Source organism: Engystomops pustulosus, chromosome 5 (assembly GCF_040894005.1).
Source record: "Engystomops pustulosus chromosome 5, aEngPut4.maternal, whole genome shotgun sequence".
NCBI classification, from domain to species: domain Eukaryota; kingdom Metazoa; phylum Chordata; class Amphibia; order Anura; family Leptodactylidae; genus Engystomops; species Engystomops pustulosus.
Genome location: NC_092415.1, coordinates 159855602 through 159870695, shown reverse-complemented (window position 1 = coordinate 159870695; position 15094 = coordinate 159855602). Strand labels below are relative to the sequence as shown.

Genomic DNA, 15094 nt, shown 5'->3' with positions numbered 1-15094 from the left:
AGACAAGCAGAAAAAGAGAAGCCAAGGAATTCGATCCCTGAATTATGTGTACATATTTTTACATTTAAATATACATTGATATACTAAGGTAGATTGTGTCCTTGACTCTAAAAGTATAAAATAGTGCTTTGGTTAACTTAATATACACGGGGGATGGGGGAATAGCTATATAAGTATTTTTCAACATATATAATAATTAAAAAAACACTTGACATATTACTACTAGCCAAGTCATTAGTTTTATATTACCAGTATGTTTCAGTAGAAATATAGTCTCCAAATTCAGAAATAGTAATGTATAAAAATAAAATATCATAACACAAACATTACTATCACATTCACAGACATGTATAGTCTTCTTTAGTCTTTTAATGAGAAACAACATAAAACAACATTTCCAGCTTGATCTTTTTTTTGTTTGTCTATCTATTCCTCTATCTCTCTATCTAGGTATCTCTCTGTAAATGTTATCTATGCTATAGATAACGATAAACATACTAAATAATTTACTATTCCCTATATGATTGAATTATTTCATTATAATTATTGAATAATTATTGAATTATAATTGAATATACATTCATATACAGTATATAGCATCTTTTATATATCTAAATATCTATTTGCCTGCTATGACATATTTATATCCATATATTCATATCCATCTACTTAATCTGTATATATCTGCTATTATATATGTAGGTCACCTATCTATCCATATATGTTCTAAAATCTTTCTTCATATCTGCTATCGCTTATGTATCTTACTTATTCATATGTCTGTCCATCTATCTATCCATCTATCAATTAATAAGATTTAATGGTCAAATATAATGTATTTTCTCTATATGGATATAAATATATTTATTTGGGGTCGATTAAATTTTATTAAAATCGTATTTTCCTATAATTATTAAAAAAAATATTTGAGTCAAACCTAAAACAATAATATTTACATGTAAATGTAGTCTAAATAAGCATGACCTGGGCTTCGTGGTCAGGGTCATTGTCAACAATAGATAATAAACCTCTTCACTCCTTTCAAACCTTCTATGTATTTGGTGCTAGAAATAAATGTGAAGGAAGTGGAATATCCCGGAGGTAAAACATTTATTAAAAATAACCAAGCACTATATACAGAAAAGGATTAAACTCACAAATTTCTTCCAGATCAATTATGAATTTTACATTTGTACATTATTTCTTTATTGAAACCATTTCCAAGACATGGTGGAAATACATTCTGGAATGGCTGTCTATATTTATAGATAGATTTCATTTTTTAGTTTACCATCACTACAAATTGTACAACAGAAGAGTGCAGGTAAAAGGTATTAATGATCAATAAAAACAAAGACACATAAATGCATTCAATATATTAAACTCCACAATATGCAACATGATATCTACACAATCTGTACAAAGGTCTCTCTTCATAAATTAATCACAAAAGTCAAATGAAAAGAAAGTCAAGTAGATTTTCCACTTTTAAATAAACCAAATACTGTCAAGTTTAGAATTCAGGATGTGACAAGTTGGAACTTGCAACAGTCAGAAGTTTTGGCAACATCAGCCCAGAGATTACCAGACACCAGTTCTCATTGTTTTCCCTGGGTGAGAGGCAAAGCCACACTTTTTGGCATTTAATGCTATGATCCACCCTGTGATCACCAGAGCAACTTACAACATTTACATATATTACTGTACATGTAATCGTTACTTAGGAACTAGAGTAGAAGGAGTAGTAGCCCAGGCTTTTGGAGGCATCTTTATAGTCTTCACTAGCAATGTCCTCACACTTTATTGGGGGAGAGTTTTCATTGCTTGAAGTGCTAGGAGATAGTCTTCTTCTTTTGCACGCTCCTGTGTAAACCCCTGAATCGTTTGAGTCTAGAGACTTTATTGAGGGAGGTGTTTCCACCCAAGACGAGCTCATTTCTTCTTTCACCTTGTCTTTATTTAGAAGGTCTTCAGAGAACCCAGATGGACTTGATCTTGAGGACCATGGTAGACCTGTGCTCATTTTTCTCTGATATGGAGAGCTTCTGCTTCCCCAACTTGTCATGGAAGCAAATGCTGCATCTGGATAATATGCCATGGGATGTGAAGTTTGGATTGGTAGGGACTTGATGCCATAAGTAAGAAGAGAGCTAGAAGAATAGTCTGTGTCATATGGACCCATGTCCAATTTGTTAGCCCCAGCTTGTTGGACTGGTGTTACAAACCACCTTTGTGGTGGAGCGCTGGCTACTTCTTCATTGGCCTGTGGTGATAGGAGGCCATTGGTCTGGGGTACAGTTCTCTCCCCGCTGTAGTATCTGGTAGGGGGTAGGTTGTTGACAAATTGTTCCTGGAAGAAAGGCTGGACACTGTAGCGGGCCCCGGGCACTATCTGGTGGGATCTAGGAGAATCCGCAGGAGATGGAGTTAATCGGTCATTTTCTGAAGCGGTGTACATGCTACAAGAAGAATAAGAGCCAAGTGTGACTATGACATTCATCATTGACTTACAGGGGCCAAACACTCAGTAGCAGGGTGAAAAGACATGGTACAAGATTCTATGAGATATATCTCACATCATGGAGTGTAGATGGTGACAATATAACAGATAAAATATTATCTAGATACTTACGAGTCATAATTGTCTCTGAAGCCTTTTGCAAATGGGTTGTGATCAATCTTTAATTGTGTAATCTATTAAAAAAATATAGCAATATGAGATATTATCCGATGTGTTTTATATGTAGTAAGGTATACACAATATAAGTATAAGTGATCGCTCTTACATCTGTATTTTGGTAAGCTGTAACAGCAATGAACTGGGTTTCTGGGAAGGTGAAAGTCTGGGTCTTGGCAGAGTCATTCAGGTCTTCTACTCCGTCTTCACTCACTTCAACTATATGGAGACGAGGTTGATACTTGTGGAGAGACTGCAGGACTATCATCTAATGAAAGATCGACAATTAGAATGAGAACAGAGGTAATGGAAAAAATCATAAAAGTTCAAGAAAAATTATCAACTAATTATCAATTATGGACAAATGCTATAAGGGGTAATGGTAGCTAATCGGTTCTGGTAGAGAAAAAGTGACCCGTATGGAAGAAGAATAGTAAGGAAATAATGAGTGGAATTGTTTGGGTACTTTAGGCAACAATGGTGAAGTTCAAAGTAGGTGTAAAAGTGGTGTCAAAAGCCAAAGACAAAAAGAAACATTACAAAGTGCGAATCACACAATCCTAGTGGGTGTGTAGACAGAGTGCCGTATCTAATTCAATAAAAGAAGTTTACATCAAAACTATCAAGTGTCTTGTATTTTACAATCGACGCAACGATATATATATGTATATATATATATATATATATATATATATATATATATATATATATTTATATATATATATCTTCTGTTTAGTCCTCTCTCTATCTATCATCTACCCAGGTATATATCTGACCTATTCTGATTCCAAGTTTCTATATATAAGACAGAGCACGCATAGTCGCCGCATAATTGGGCTGTACACACTACCCCTCTCCATTCACTCCAGATACATTCGCTGTCCATGGTATTTCTTTTTACCTGTGTATTGTTATTATTGGCTCCTTTGTTGTTGGTGAGTTTCAGTTTGCCAAAGGAGATCTCCTGCCTCATCCAGTGCGCCCCCGTGTTGGGAGACTCAGGGTGTACATACACCTTGTTACCTGGAAATAGACAAAGACATTCAGGTGTGAGGCTGGAGCAGACTCCTATCATACACAATCAGATAAATCATCCTGACAATAATAAGTTACATTATTTTATTATTTATTAAATGAAGCTTTTCTTAGGTATTTTAATAATGTAATCCTTCGAACTAATAGATATAGAGAGATAGGAAAACAAAACAATAAGACTGAAATATATAGGTAATACAGTTAAATAATAAAGAACTAATAATAATATATATATACAATATAAATGATTATAAGAAGAGCTAATAATAATAATAGAAATATATAGATGCATACAGAAGTCTTTATATATAGATATGAAATTGTAGAAAGAACTATATTCGCTTTACAATCTGTCAAACAACTATAATCCAATAACCATAGGTTTCTAGAACTCACCCTGCATGTTATTGTCCGCTTTACCACACGTCACCCATTTGCCCCCTTGAAATCTCCAGTGATTTGGATCTGCCAGAACCACCTCTACAAACACATTATAATGCGAGGTTGGGTTCAGTCCAGTAATGTTAAAACTCAAGAAAGGAAACATCCTCCTGTGAAGTGATAGAAAAAAATAACAATGTCATCAAGAAGAAGAAAAAGTCACCATCGGGACATTGGTAGTAGTGGTAACAAGTACTTTAATCGTATTAAGGGGGCAGTGCCCAGACAATGCCACACAATGTCACACAAGGGGCATCACTGTTCAATTGGCTGAGCAGGAAAAAGTTTTGCTACGATATATAAGTTATGTCCTACAAGGCTGTGATATTTCAATGTTATTGAGAAAATCCTATAGGTAGAGGACTTACCTGCCCTGCTTGGTGATGATCATCTCGGTCTGGTGCCGGTGAAACTTGAGCCACAGGGGGCGATTACAGAGGTAGATCTGTGCGCGCACGCCAGTCCCGGTGCCAGGCAGCCCCAGTGCACTGAGCCCACTGCCTGAGCCTGCCGCTGGGTACGGGCTGTACATGGTGCCAGGCGCCTGGCTGTACTGGTAACCAGTGGAGTACTGGGGGCGAGAGGGACACACTGGAGGGGAGAAGCCTGTGGGGGGCAGCATGCTGCTGTATGGGGGATACCTTGCTGCCCCTCCGGCTGGGTAGACTGCGCTGTGCTGTGGTGGAGCATAGGGAAAGATGGAGCAGGGGGAACCCAGTTCTGCCCCTGTCTGCTGTGGCTGCTGCCCCTGGGAGGGCAGGTAGTAGCGCTCAGAAGCCGCCTGCAGGGAGTTGTCCAGGTAGCGAGGAGCAGAAGATGGTGGCGCAGAAGTGAGGTCTTCTTCTCCAGTCGGAGAGCCCTTCCTCCCGGTGTCAGATAAAGTCTTGGTGGCCTGGAAGCCCTCGGTGGCCTCGCTGAGCATGGTGCTGCCAGGGGTGCTGGCGCTGCCTGAGTCTCTGGGGCTGTCTAGGTGGAGGCCTCTGGAGGAGAACTTCTTCTGCTGCTGTTGGCTCTTCTGCTGTCCAACGCTAAAGTCCAAGCCTGGGCTGTGAGCGGCGCTGCTGGGGTCTCCTGGCAAAGGGTAGAAGGTGTGAGGCAGGTGAGGAGCAGAGCTGGTCAGGATCTGCTCTCCTAGCTGCATCCTCTGGCTGGATAAACCTTCAAACTCTGCAGAGCTGGGCTGATGCTGAGACCATGAAGGGCAGACCCTCACTCAGAAAGAGAACAAGAGCAGGGAGGGCTTCACAAGATGAAAGTGTCCTTTCAGTTTACTGTGTGATCCATAGGTGTCCCCACTTGATGATCAAGGTACAGCCCACACAAGTCATTCACTGGTCTCCTCTCTGTGCAATGTGTCAACAAGCCTCCTCCTCTGTGACTTTTATGTGGTCCTTCTCTTCACACCTCTATTAGGGCTAATGGTTCCAGGGAGGGGCTTGCTTCCTCTTTCATGGCACAGCTCAGAGAGAAGGACAGAAGAGAGCCCCCTCCCATACCCCTCTGCTTCTGGATTATTGGCTGCTTTCTGTGACACTAATTTAATTAGACAATTCCTAATTGGAACATGTCACCTGTGCCTCTCTCACTGGCTATTTAGTGCTGAAGATCAAATACATTGCTGGCAATTATTATCTTCTCCTAAATTCTCTGAACCAGAAAGGTTGGGGTGCAAACTTTTGTGTAACTTACTCTGCTTAACCTGCCCTTGAATGTTCGCTTGGGCCTTGTGAGGAGCAGGTTACAGATCGCTCTGGATGCGGAAATGTAATACAAGCTACACACACACACACACACACACACACACACACACACACACACACACACACACACACACACACACACACACACACACACACACACACACACACACACACACACACACACACACACACACACACACACACACACACATACATACATATATAAATATATGCTTTTAGACTGCTTTATACCTATTAGCGCGTCTTAAAGTGCAAACTCTCATCTTCGTCTATAGTGTTATATTTATATTCAGGTAATATATCAATGCCCTTGTACCTTATGAACTCTTTGCATTCTGCAAGTATCCAAAACGATACTGAAACTTTGGTTAAGGGTAAAGGAAGATTCACTACAAATCTAAGTAGTGCACGCAAATGCATTGAGGACACTGCGATCATAGACTTACATAGCCAATGTCAAATCACAAATAAATAAATTACCTGTGTGTGGCTTTGTAACAAAATGCATAAAATAGATTTGTAAAATCTATTTTTCTTTCTATCTATCTATCTATCTATCTATCTATCTATATCGTGTATTATTCATCAATTATCTCTTATCTATCTATTATTGTATTATCTATATAATTATTTCTTATCTATCAATCTATCTATCCCTGTATGTTTTGGCAGTGTATGTTTTCCCATATTTTATGTCTTAATAACCTGACACTTATCCATGACCTGTGCTGGTGCTGATGATGGTGAGACTCCTGGAATCCTGGATGTTATAGGCTCAATCAGAAATCTTCACATTTTTGGTCTGATAATCTCACTTTTCTATAGCTGATAACATAGAGCACTTGAGGGAATCGCACCAGGCTGCTGCAGCCAGGAGCGCCAGGAATACTCTCAGATTGTGCATATAGGGCTGTGCCAGGGACCTGGGCAGAAGGAGATGGGTTCATCAGGGTTTTTATTGTTTGGGGAGCACAAGGAGAAGGTTCTGATAAATGATTTTCACAGACTTGCAGGTCACAGTGGCGATCACATAGGACCATCTGGCTGCATTTTGTCGCTTCCCAGTAAATAGGTATTTAATATAGACTAGCAGGGATCCTGGCCAGGAGAGGATCTCATTCAATTCTCAGCTTACATGGAAGTTGTGTTGGTGGCACTACAGGGCATCTCATGTAAGTGCCAGCTCCTGGGTAGGAGAACTGATGAGATGTAGAGGCTGTGAAACTAGAGACCAGAGATCTCCTGGGTTCTACAACATATATCAACAGAAGGTGATGTCCTATATCTAAAGTTATTCCTAAACATGAAAATATTTAATATAATGTCTCATGATAATAAATGTAATAAACTTTAATATTATAACGAAATTTACAAATTGTAACACTCATTAATATGTTATACATTCAATACAATTGAATTAAGAGCAGACATGTATTTAGATTGCAAGCTCTGCTGTTATCCTAAAATAATCGGCTGTACATATAGAACTTGCAATTATTTTAGGTTTCCCTGTTGCTAAATCAGATTAACACAAGAGCCATAAGGACTCAGCATTGAGATATTGACCAGGACAGTGGGGGCATAATAGACCTGGTGAGATCCCAGCCCCCCTTATTATCCAGGTTCCCTCTTTCATAATCCACAGGAGGACAGGGGGTTGGAGATATCGCTGAGAAGCAGCCTGAACTATAATGATGTCTCAGAATTCTTTTTATTATTAGGGTAATATTGCAATGTATGGAGATTATATATATATACACAGCCCTACATGACTCTAAATGCCGCATAAACAGAGGTGTGATACATTCACACGAATGAGATACAATGTAAGACTGAGAGATCTGTTTTACGGATAAAGATGAGATGAGTTTTTCTTTACAGTTTACATCAGAGGACAAGCAATGACAACTACATCTCTGCTACATCATTGTGTGACTTCTGTGGTGAAATGCGACACCTGGAATTAAAAATTTACCATCAATCCCAAAGAGATAGTGGGAAATATTTACTGACAATGCCCCGAATTCGTCAGGCGTCTGAAATAAAACGCATCTAGTGTCGTACATATACAGGACTGCAGACAATGTTATCGGGAAATATTAGGATGGTATAGAAATATCCAGAATTATTTTTTTATATATTCACACAATGTATCTACAACATAATTTCTGGAGATTATTTACCAGAAACAACGAGCTGTCTATTGTATTCTTAATTTACCAGTGTCATGGATGTATATAATCGGTGTTATTTGTGGTCAATTATCTTTCTATATATCTATCTAGTGACCTATCAATTATCGATTTACAGTTTCTCTAGTAATGTGTGTTTATTCTATCAATTTATCTATCCTATGCATTATTTATCCAACATTTATCTATCTCATATATGTCTATATATCTCATATCTCACATATTCTTCTCACATCTCTTTATCTCATATCTGCCTGTCTAACAATTTCATATCTATCTATTTACCTCAAATCTATCTAGCTATCTCTCACTTCCTACCATCCTTCTCTTTTGCAATCGATTATCTATGTAATTTTTATATCTATGTAACCCACAATTATCTATCTGTCTATCATTCATCTATCTGTCTATCAATATCTATTTCACATATATCTCATCTCTGTCTTGTCTATTTCATGTTTTCTAAGTATCTCACGTCTATCTATCCATCTATCTAGTTCCAAAGAAGAGGCAGCATTCCAATATTGGATTGCTGCCTCTTCTTTGGAACTTCTATTGTGACCCTTTGCCCTGGGATCTGCGGCTTTGCATTCACCTTGGAGTTGTGCTGCTCTGGACTTTCTTTTTTATCTATCTATCTATCTATCTATCTATCTATCTATCTATCTATCTATCTATCTATCTATCTATCTTCTACCTTCTTAAGTCTGAGTGATAACACATCAGTGTCAGGGCTAGTAGCACACTGTTATTGCCTTTAATGCAGTATCCTGGCTTCTGAGTGCTGTACTGGTGCAGAGCAATGTGCTGTGTGTGATGTGTGTGATAGGATCTGTCACCTGCTCATCACTGCTTTCTACAGGGTTAATTTACAGGCAACGCCAACATTTTAACAAGCAAGTGCCACATCCTTCATGTGCACAGAAGTGATCCCCGATGAGTTGTCACCTCCTACTCTCCGCCACCGAGCGCTATGGGGGAAGACATTTCAGTAATTGGCATAATAGACCATCAGTACTTTACCAATAGCTCATAATGAAGGGGCACATTGTGGCACAAAGCTTGTTTTATAACAATTCATTATCAAAAATACGAGCTAATGGGAGAACTTACCTCCTGATCAGGGATAGAATCCCACATCTAATACAGTCAAGGAAAATCATATGATAAGAGAACAGGTAGATGTCAGCAGAATGACTAGTATGGATTGTGAATTCCTGAGCAAATCCACCCATCATCAATAATAAATAAAATCACCATCCATGTACAGTGTGTATGTATCATCTATTTTCTATGTATAGCGTCTACATATCAATCTGTCACCTATTTAAAGTATCTATCTATCTATATATCTATCTATCTATCTATCTATCTATCTATCTATCTATCTATCTATCTATCTATATGTTTCATCTTTGTATAATATATATCTATCAACTTTACATATATCATCTATGTATAATATCTATATAGCTACTTTATATCTATCATCTATGTATAATATCTATATGGCTACTTTATATCTATCATCTATGTATAATATCTATTCATTATCTATATATCTATCATCTGTATAATATCTATCTATCTATCATTAATTTATTATAGATCAACATTTTTTTAACATCTTTTCATCTATGTTCATTACCTTATCTTATCCTATTTGTTTAACTTTTTATCCATTCTTTCTTTCTTTCTTTCTTTTTCTTGTATCTTTTCAGTATGTTTACCAATCTAATTTCCGATACATAATTTGGTTTTAGTTGTAAACTTTATCTCGTAGTAGGTTGTGGCGTTTTGATAGCCTCCAATACATCATTGTATGATATCCTTTTATCGGGTCCATTAATACACAGCTGGGGTATTGTATACTATCACTTATGCTATGTGTGAATATAACGGAGGCCTAATATAAGCGAAACCATTGTGAGAGCTATGTGTAAAGCTATTATAAAACAATTATTACTCGTGCATTTTCAATCCTATATTACTAAAAGACCCAGCATGCCATAATGAAGAAACTTACCTCCAGAAGCTGCACTTCTGTATTTTCTGCAAATTTTACACATGACTTGAAACTAGTGTAAAAATAACCAAAACCATTGGTCATTGTTAAAGTAGAATTAACGACTCCACCAAAAAGTATCACCCAAGACAAAGCCCTGACAGTTCTATTTTTATGATACAAATATATATATATATATATATATATATATATATATATATATATATATATAGACAAATTACATGTTCCAAGTAAATTGTAATAAATCTTTCATGAGGAGCAAATGCCCAAGAAGCAGACATTTGGCACCATGTTCTCATGATAATGAAGTCTTCTCAATGCAGGAGGGATGGGCTGCAATAAGCACAAGACATTGGGACTAATCTCTTCTTTGTTTGGTGTCTGAAACCATTCCACGTCTCCTTACCATAATAGTTCAGTAAAGGTTGGGACTGTCTGACCTAGACACTATATTAGTACACGTCCATCTGAGTAATTTACTAATATGTCAAATTTACTAATATGACAACAATTATATCATGATCTACTACTAATAATAATCCAATAAGAAAAGCGTTTATTTCACTGCATGTATTATTACTCATTTCAAGTATAAAAAAAACTGGTGGAAAGAGTGAGCAGTGTGATTACTTATGGTTGATACTGTGGGACTGTTCATCAATGCTCTATCTCAGTATGCTGTATGTAACATACTATTTTTTGCATTTTTATGGCATCAGTAATACTTTATTGTCTGTTATGTATGTAAATATGTCATTTCAGCTATTCCTTATGTTTATACTCTATTATATATGCATTTTCCAGCAGCTTCCTGCTGTCTTACAAAACTTCCTGTGGATTGCACAGTGTATTCACATCCCCAGCCAGGATAAAAGAGACATAGGTGGCGCTAATGAGGCGTTGTTGCTATTCAGCCCTTCCATTGTGTGACTCATCCCCTCTCCCTGTAGGGGGCGTTGCTTGCCATTACTGCCGCCAGGTTTAGAGCACCACAGGTCGTTTACATAAATGACAGACTATTATTCTTACACTTCCCTCTATCAGTGGTTATGGAGCTTTTAATATGCTGATTTTACTGGCCACCTCGGGTTGGGACAAGAATAATGTTTACATCAAGAGGCCAATACATAAAGGAACAAAGCTGAAGAAGAGTAACACTAGTATAAGACAATATAACATGCACAAGTGTAATGAAGTCTGATATGATGGTAGGTCTGGTCTAGACTGTGATATTGTTTTAAAATTACATATTTATTTTAAGAATATTGAATAAAGTTCCATTTAATTAAAGATATATTTAAAAGTAGCAATATTGTATTTTTAGCACAAACATAGAAATAAGGCTCAATTCACACTATCATTCCTTACTTCCGTTAAAAACATAAAGAATGGAGTTTTAACAGACCCCATTCACATAAATGTAAATTTTAAGTCATCCATTATGTTCCATTTAGGCAGGTATCTGTTATACATGCGTTTTTTGGATGGAAAATATGACAGACTGCTGTGCTTTTCCTCCTTTTGAAAAAATTTAAAACATGGATAACGGATACCTGCCAAACTGACCATAATGGATATAATTTACATTGATGTCAATGGGATTTTTAACACATACTTTAAACGTCTGTTAAAACTCCATTCTTCACTTTTTTAATGGAGATTAGGAACGGTAGTGTGAATTTAGCCTTATATGTCCATTTACAATATTAAGGGTACATTTACACAGCCGGATGCCCACCTGGCCGCAGCCAGAAGGGCATACCACTGTGCGCTGGAGAGGAGGAGAGCAGCGGGCGCACGACCGCATACACAGGGAAAGATAGAGCATACTCTATCTTTTCCCCTTGTACAGCACGGATCCGTGCCACACATGTACCGCTTCCGAGCCGCCATTGCCATCTATAGGGCCGCATATACATCCCCCCAGACGGCCATATGAATGCACCCTCTATCCACATCTCTATAGAACATAAGGTGCTATTTAACTCATACAATAAAAACTATTTTGTTTTTTTTTACCCCATGGCATTATATTACCGTATATACTCGAGTATAAGCCGACCCGAGTATAAGTCGAGGCCCCTAATTTTAACACAAAAAACTGGGAAAACCTATTGACTCGAGTATAAGCCGAGGGTGGGAAATGCATTGGTCACAGCCTCTCCAGTATGTAGCCAGCCAGCCCCTGCCCCAGTGTATATAGCCAGCCAGCCCCTGCCCCAGTGTATATAGCCTGACAGCCCTTGCCCCAGTGTATATAGCTTGCCAGCCCCTGCCCCTGTGTATATAGCCTGCCAGACCCTGCCCCAGTGTATATAGCCTGCCAGCCCCTGCCCCAGTGTATATAGCCCCCCCTTTCCCGTCGTTCAGCACAACAATACCGGATGGATCGCACAGAAGATCTACGGGTGCCGCCAGATAGGCGAGTTTTGATTTATTTATTTTTTTGACTCGAGTATAAGCCGAGTTTGGGTTTTTTCTTTTCGAGCTTATACTCGAGTATATAAGGTAACTTTATCTTTTAATTTGTATGTCGATTTAGCTGTGTGGGGACCTATGTAAATATTTTCTATGGGGACATTTTATGATGGCATATGGAATATCTGAAGGCCTGTACATTTCTGTGGCTGCGCCCTGAATATAAACTCTATTTTATTGTATGAATGGCTTATGTTACAAAGTCATTACAATAGTTACACTACTGACCTAAGTCTATTTGATATTATCTCTGTTAGTTGGACCGTATTTAAAGCTCTCAAATAAGCACTGAACCTGGACACACTTTCATACAGTATAAAACCTCTTGTCCTCCAATAGACCATTAACCTCCTTTCACACTTCTATAGATTACTAATCCCCTATTTTACTTTACATTATAACCCCACTCTACCCCTACTCCCAGAGACATTTTGAGCCACCTTTCCTTAAAGCGGTATTCCCACGAAGACAAGATTCTTAAATGTACTCAGGATAACAAAATAACACATTCTCGAATTCACTGTTATTAACAAAACTACAACATTTCACAGATATCATTCCAACCTGTTTCTATCAGTCCTGGTGTACACAATTTGCCCCTAGACTGCACCCTGGATCTTCTGAGTTTAGGGCTGGCAGACATCTTGTTTTTCTGTCTGTCACTGCAGTGATCTGCTCCCTGCAGTGGCCCCTCCCCCCTACATTCCAGGACACACAGACACATTGGGGCAGATTTATCAAGTGTCTGAAAGTCATAATATTTCCAGTTGCCCATGGCAACCAATCACAGCTCAGCTTTCATTTTACCAGTGCTCATGAATATTTTAAAGGGGAGCTGTGATTGGTTGCCATGGGCAACTGGAAATATTCTGACTTTCAGACAGCTTGATAAATCTGCCCCATTATGACTTCCTGCCGGCAAAGAACAACACAGCGTAAGGAGAGTAAAGATACAGACAGATCAGCGGAGGGGGAGGAGAATGGAGGTATATGGTAGAACTGTATGTGTTATAGGTGAGTTAGCAGAGCTGAGCGTGTCATTGTGTGTTATATCCATCTCATGGATATCATCATTTCGCATCTCAGATCTGTCTCATCTCTCTTTCTATGTGTCAGATACTAGTACAATGTTTAAAAGCTAAATGAATGAATATGTATATAAACCTGTACCATGATAATCTAACCACATTATCATCTCACAGAACTAGATGGATCATGATGAGGGTCATTTACTAAGGGCCCGATTTGCGTTTTTTGCGACGGGTTAACAGAATTTTTCCATTTTGCGCCAATTTTCCCTGTATTGCCCCGGGATTTCAGCGCACGCGATCGGATTGTGGCGCATCGGTGCCGGCATGCACGCAATGGAAATGGGGGGGGGGGACATGTCCGTACGAAAACCCGACGGATTAGAAGAAACCGCCTCATTTAAAAAAAAAAGTGTCGCTGGACACGCGCTTACCTTCACCCGGCAATGGATCGTGAACTCTGATGGACCTCGGCGGACTTCAGCGCAGAAGCGACAACTGGTGGACGTCGGAGGAACTGCCTTAGTGGATCGCCGGAAGACCCGAATCCACCTTAGAGAACGCACCTCTGGATCGCGAATGGACCGGGTAAGTAAATCTCCCCCAATGTGTCTGCTTAGAGAGTCCCGAACCCTGGAATATTACACTGACCATCACTGAATGATAGGAGCTAAAACAGCAATAAAACAGAGTAAAATTGTAACGTTAGTGGTTAGAAATTATCTTTATTGTGTGACCATCACTAGGGGATTGATTTTTGAAAGAATTTCTTTAATGAGCAAACCCCTTTAAGTTTATGATAACTTTAGCGGCTGGATTATGGCCAAGTACAAAATAGAAATAAATAAATGGGGACAAAAATCATGCTTCTCATGATGCCCCTCTTGAAGGCCACATGCACAGGACTGTAATGGTGGCTGTGATCTGGTTGCACCAAAACATGACCACCATTGGAACATGCCAGTTACAATGCGCCACAAAATATGTTTAGCGGGATTGTGGGCACTCACCTCCCTCTCTTCTCCACCTGGCTTGTGCTACACCAGGGTTATGGCCTCAGCAACCACCCGTTTTCCGTGCATGAGCACTAACTGGAAGCCCCAGACATAGGCCCTTTCGTTCATAATGGAAAAAACAGCCTTGTCTGTGAGACCTTGGGGCATTTATCATGCCTACATTGCATCTCTCATGTTGGGATCATGCCGAGGGAGCTTAAATATGAAATCCATATAAAACCTCATATACTGTATACATCCCCCCTTCCTCATTTCATATGTACAGCACCTCCTCCTCATTTCATATACAGCTATTTCATATACAGCCCCCAGGATGCACAGCCACTGGATGATGTCATCATGTGACCGGACATCAGAAGTCACAGTATTATGCGTGCCAGGTAAGTCTCCTGGCCACTTTGAATATCTGCGTCTTAAAGACACAGATGTTATTGACTGTTACCTACAGGAATAGTGCTCGGGGCTGGTTTCCCTGCATCA

At 39.0% G+C, this 15094-nt stretch overlaps 1 protein-coding gene across 1 annotated transcript; it reads right to left on the bottom strand.

The window, feature by feature from the left end:
- Positions 1-1100: 1100 nt before the first annotated feature.
- EOMES (eomesodermin) lies at positions 1101-5547 on the bottom strand. The gene is made up of 6 exons (XM_072153584.1): positions 4522-5547; positions 4109-4263; positions 3579-3700; positions 2787-2945; positions 2633-2694; positions 1101-2459 (listed from the first exon to the last, which is right to left on the bottom strand). The coding sequence occupies exons 1-6, from the start codon at positions 5292-5294 to the stop codon at positions 1721-1723; spliced, it is 2010 nt and encodes a 669-aa protein (XP_072009685.1). The 5' UTR covers positions 5295-5547; the 3' UTR covers positions 1101-1720.
- Between the last annotated feature and the right edge of the window lie 9547 nt (positions 5548-15094).

Coding starts and splice junctions, on each gene's coding strand:
- EOMES (XM_072153584.1), bottom strand. CDS start 5,294: ATGCAGCTAGGAGAGCAGATCCTGACCAGCTCTGCTCCTCACCTGCCT. Junction 4,264..4,521: donor ATCATCACCAAGCAGGGCAG/GTAAGTCCTCTA, acceptor ATCACTTCACAG/GAGGATGTTTCCTTTCTTGA. Junction 2,946..3,578: donor CCAATAATAACAATACACAG/GTAAAAAGAAAT, acceptor ATCTTTCATTAG/ATGATAGTCCTGCAGTCTCT.